The sequence below is a fragment of the Ursus maritimus genome, unplaced genomic scaffold, assembly GCF_017311325.1.
Source record: "Ursus maritimus isolate PB19 unplaced genomic scaffold, ASM1731132v1 scaffold_12, whole genome shotgun sequence".
Classification (NCBI taxonomy): domain Eukaryota; kingdom Metazoa; phylum Chordata; class Mammalia; order Carnivora; family Ursidae; genus Ursus; species Ursus maritimus.
In genome coordinates, this window is record NW_024423564.1 from 3,842,819 (window position 1) to 3,846,062 (window position 3,244).

At 52.1% G+C, this 3,244-nt stretch overlaps 1 protein-coding gene across 1 annotated transcript; it reads right to left on the reverse strand.

Annotated features, from left to right (window-relative positions):
* Positions 1–680: 680 nt before the first annotated feature.
* GJA8 (gap junction protein alpha 8) lies at positions 681–2,539 on the reverse strand. The gene has a single exon (XM_008707739.1). The coding sequence runs from the start codon at positions 2,046–2,048 to the stop codon at positions 720–722; it is 1,329 nt and encodes a 442-aa protein (XP_008705961.1). The 5' UTR covers positions 2,049–2,539; the 3' UTR covers positions 681–719.
* Between the last annotated feature and the right edge of the window lie 705 nt (positions 2,540–3,244).

The following is a 3,244-nucleotide window of genomic DNA, read 5'->3' on the forward strand; positions in this document are numbered from 1 at the left end:
TTGTAAATTGGTGCCGCATAGGTTAAACTTGGCTTGCACACATTTTGTTTGGCCCCCATGGCATATTTAAAATTTAATTGGCAATATTAAAAATTTCACTGAAAAGTTTGGACTTCTGGCTTCTCTGGAAAGATCAGATGGTCAGGTTACACCACCTGGTAATCAGTGCCTCGTGCTGAGCAGCAGCTGCCCTCTGCCCCCCAGTCTTCACAGTCCTAGATGTCCGATGGCATTAGAACAGTCCCACCCCACCAATTGAAAACACCTGCCTGCATCGTGTAGGCATCTGAGCTTGGGCCCCCTGATATATGGTCATGTGGTGTCTGCTAGGGAAGTGCTGGCCTGATAAAAATCTGGCTGAGCTAGTGAGCTTGAGTCATGACTGGCAAAAAGCTATGAGGCAACCACAGTTCCGATTGGAGGGATTTCTATGGAGAAATGGGGATGAAAGCAGAGCTCCCCATTGTAGTTGGGGTAGAGGGGCAGGGCAGTCATTCCAGACTGGGGATTTTGATGGGACAATGGGTTTATCTTGGTGGCCCTTTTATATGGGAAATGTGGTTTCCTAGTTGTACAGCAAGTACTGTGCCCCTGCAGCACCTGTCCAATCAGGGGTGGGCGTGAGGAGAGGGACAGAAGACTCAGATCATGGGGGCGTCTTTACGTTTCATCTTGCCTTATGTTACCTCTGGTGTTTTCTTTCTTTCTTTGGCCTCACTTCATACGGTTAGATCGTCTGACCTCGCCCGGCTGCTGGCTTTGCTCAGCCTGCTCAGCGGTCTGGTGTCATCCCGGGTCAGGTCTGGACACAGTGAAGGCGACTTCTCCCCCGGCAGCCCTTGCTTTGATACTTTCTCAGCCTGCAGCTCTTCCTTCTCACCCTCCTTCCCCACCTCGGGAGTCTCCGCTTTCTCCCCCTCCGGCACTGCCAAGGTCTCCTGCCCCTCCGTGCTCACTCTCTCCGCTTCCTGCCTCTTGTCTCCCACCTCTGGCTCCGCCCCCTCCTCCACCGGCTGCTCCTTCCCCTCCCCCTCCCCCTCCTGTGCTCCCACCTGAGCGTAGGAAGGCAGTGTCTCTTGGTAAGCTCGGGACAGGTCCCCTAGGGGCCCCGTGCCCATCTTCTCCTCGAACTGACTGAAAGGCTTGGCAGAAAGCGGGCTGGTCTCCACCATCCCGACCTCAGTCAAAGGGAAATAGTGGGACACGATTTTCTCTTCTTCCAGCAGCTGGTAGCCCTTGGCTTTCTGGATGGAGGAGACGGCGATGGAGTGGAGGGACTTCTCGGGGATCTCCCCCAGGGGCTGCTCCACGGGCCTCTTGAAGGCAGACCGGATTCTCTTGAGGCCCAGGTGACTCATCTCCAGAATGTTGAGGAACAGGGACACAGAGGCCACCGACAACATGAACAGGATGAAGATGGTCTTCTCCGTGGGCCGGGACACGAAGCAGTCCACCACGTTGGGGCAGGGCCACCGGCTGCAGCGGTAGAGCGGCAGGATCCGGAAACCGTACAGGAAGTAGTGGCCCACGATGAAGCCCACCTCAAAGAGGGTCTTGAAGATGATGTGGCAGATGTACGTCCTCAGCAGGGTCCCCTCCAGCCGGAACTTCTTGGTGCCTTTGCTGCTGTTGCTGCCCTTCTTGATGCTGCCCTGGTCCGCGGCCAGCGGCACCCTCTCGCCGCCGTCGCCCGCCGCCTGCTGGCACAGCTCCTCGGCCTCGCGCTCCTTGCGCTTCTCCTCCATGCGCACGTGGTGCACCGCGTGGCCCACGTACACCAGCGACGGCGTGGACACGAAGATGATCTGCAGCACCCAGAGGCGGATGTGCGAGATGGGGAAGGCCTCGTCGTAGCAGACGTTCTCGCAGCCGGGCTGCTGGGTGTTGCACACGAAGTCGGACTGCTCATCCCCCCACACGAACTCCGCGGCGGTGCCCAGGATGAGGATCCGGAAGATGAACAGCACCGTGAGCCAGACTCTGCCGATGACCGTGGAGTGCTCATTCACCTCTTCCAAGATGTTCCCCAGGAAACTCCAGTCGCCCATTTCTCACCCACCTGGAGGAGGGAGAAGGCAAGAGCTGAGCGGCCACGGTGCAATCCCCAGGTAGTCTCTCTCTGCTAATGCTTAGGTGGTGGTGGGGCGGGGGGTACCTCTCCTTTCTGAGTTGCTGGAACCGTCAGTATGTAAACAGTACCTATCGAGTGCTTCCTCTGTGCAGGCTAGGATGAGGGGACAAGAGTGGCATGAAGAATCTGCTTCCATTCACTTCCTCATCTGAAAAATGGGTTTAATGCTAACACCTGTTCTCAGTTACTGTGCAAGTGGTGGTCTGAAAGTATAAATGAGGCAATATGTGTATAATTCCTTGAATTCCACCCCAAATAACGGTTCGTTGTTGACCGTACGTAGAAACCCATGGTGACACGGATTTAAATCAAGACGACAAGCTAAACTAAGCTTCAAGAGGCATAATGCTGAAGAATACCCTATACTGTGGGTGCCTGGGCCCCCAACAGAATTCTTGGATGTGTGAAACTGCCTGTAGGCATCTTACTTTTGACTGTGTTGGAATGTATAATGATGTGTTTGGAGGCAAGTGGAAGGAAAGAAAGGTGTTTTGAACATCTACTTTGTGACAGACTTTTGACATTACATTATTTCATTTAATTTGATCCTGCTAGACTATAGTCTTCATAAGGGGATGGGCCATGCCTGTTTCATTTACTGCTGCGTACTCAGTGCCTGTCACAGAGCCCTGTACCTAGTGAAAGCTCAAAAAGTATTTAATCAATTTGATTTGAACACATGAGAAAACTGAAGTTCAGAGAGGTTAAACAAACTGAGATCAGACAGTTAAATAGCACCAGTTTTGTCTGCCTGGTCCCAGAGGCTGAGTTCTTTCCACTATACCCTGGAGATACATTGCTTTCGATCAGAACTACAAAATTCTGCAACTCCTGGACTCTTAATTTATGTTTTTTCTATTACTCTTTTAACTCTGAAGAATGGGGAGAGTGCTTCAGGGAGGAACCATTACCAGGTGAGGAAGGTCCGCTGAGACATTTTTAGTGTCCCACAGAATGAAAAGGTTTTAGGGTCTGTAACATGTGGCTACTTTAATAGAGCTAAACATTTGTTGAAAAAAAATACCATTAAACATGATAGCATATAATGCCCCTAGCAACAGCAATGACTAATGCACATGGGATCGAACTGATGGGGGTGATGTGTGTAAACTG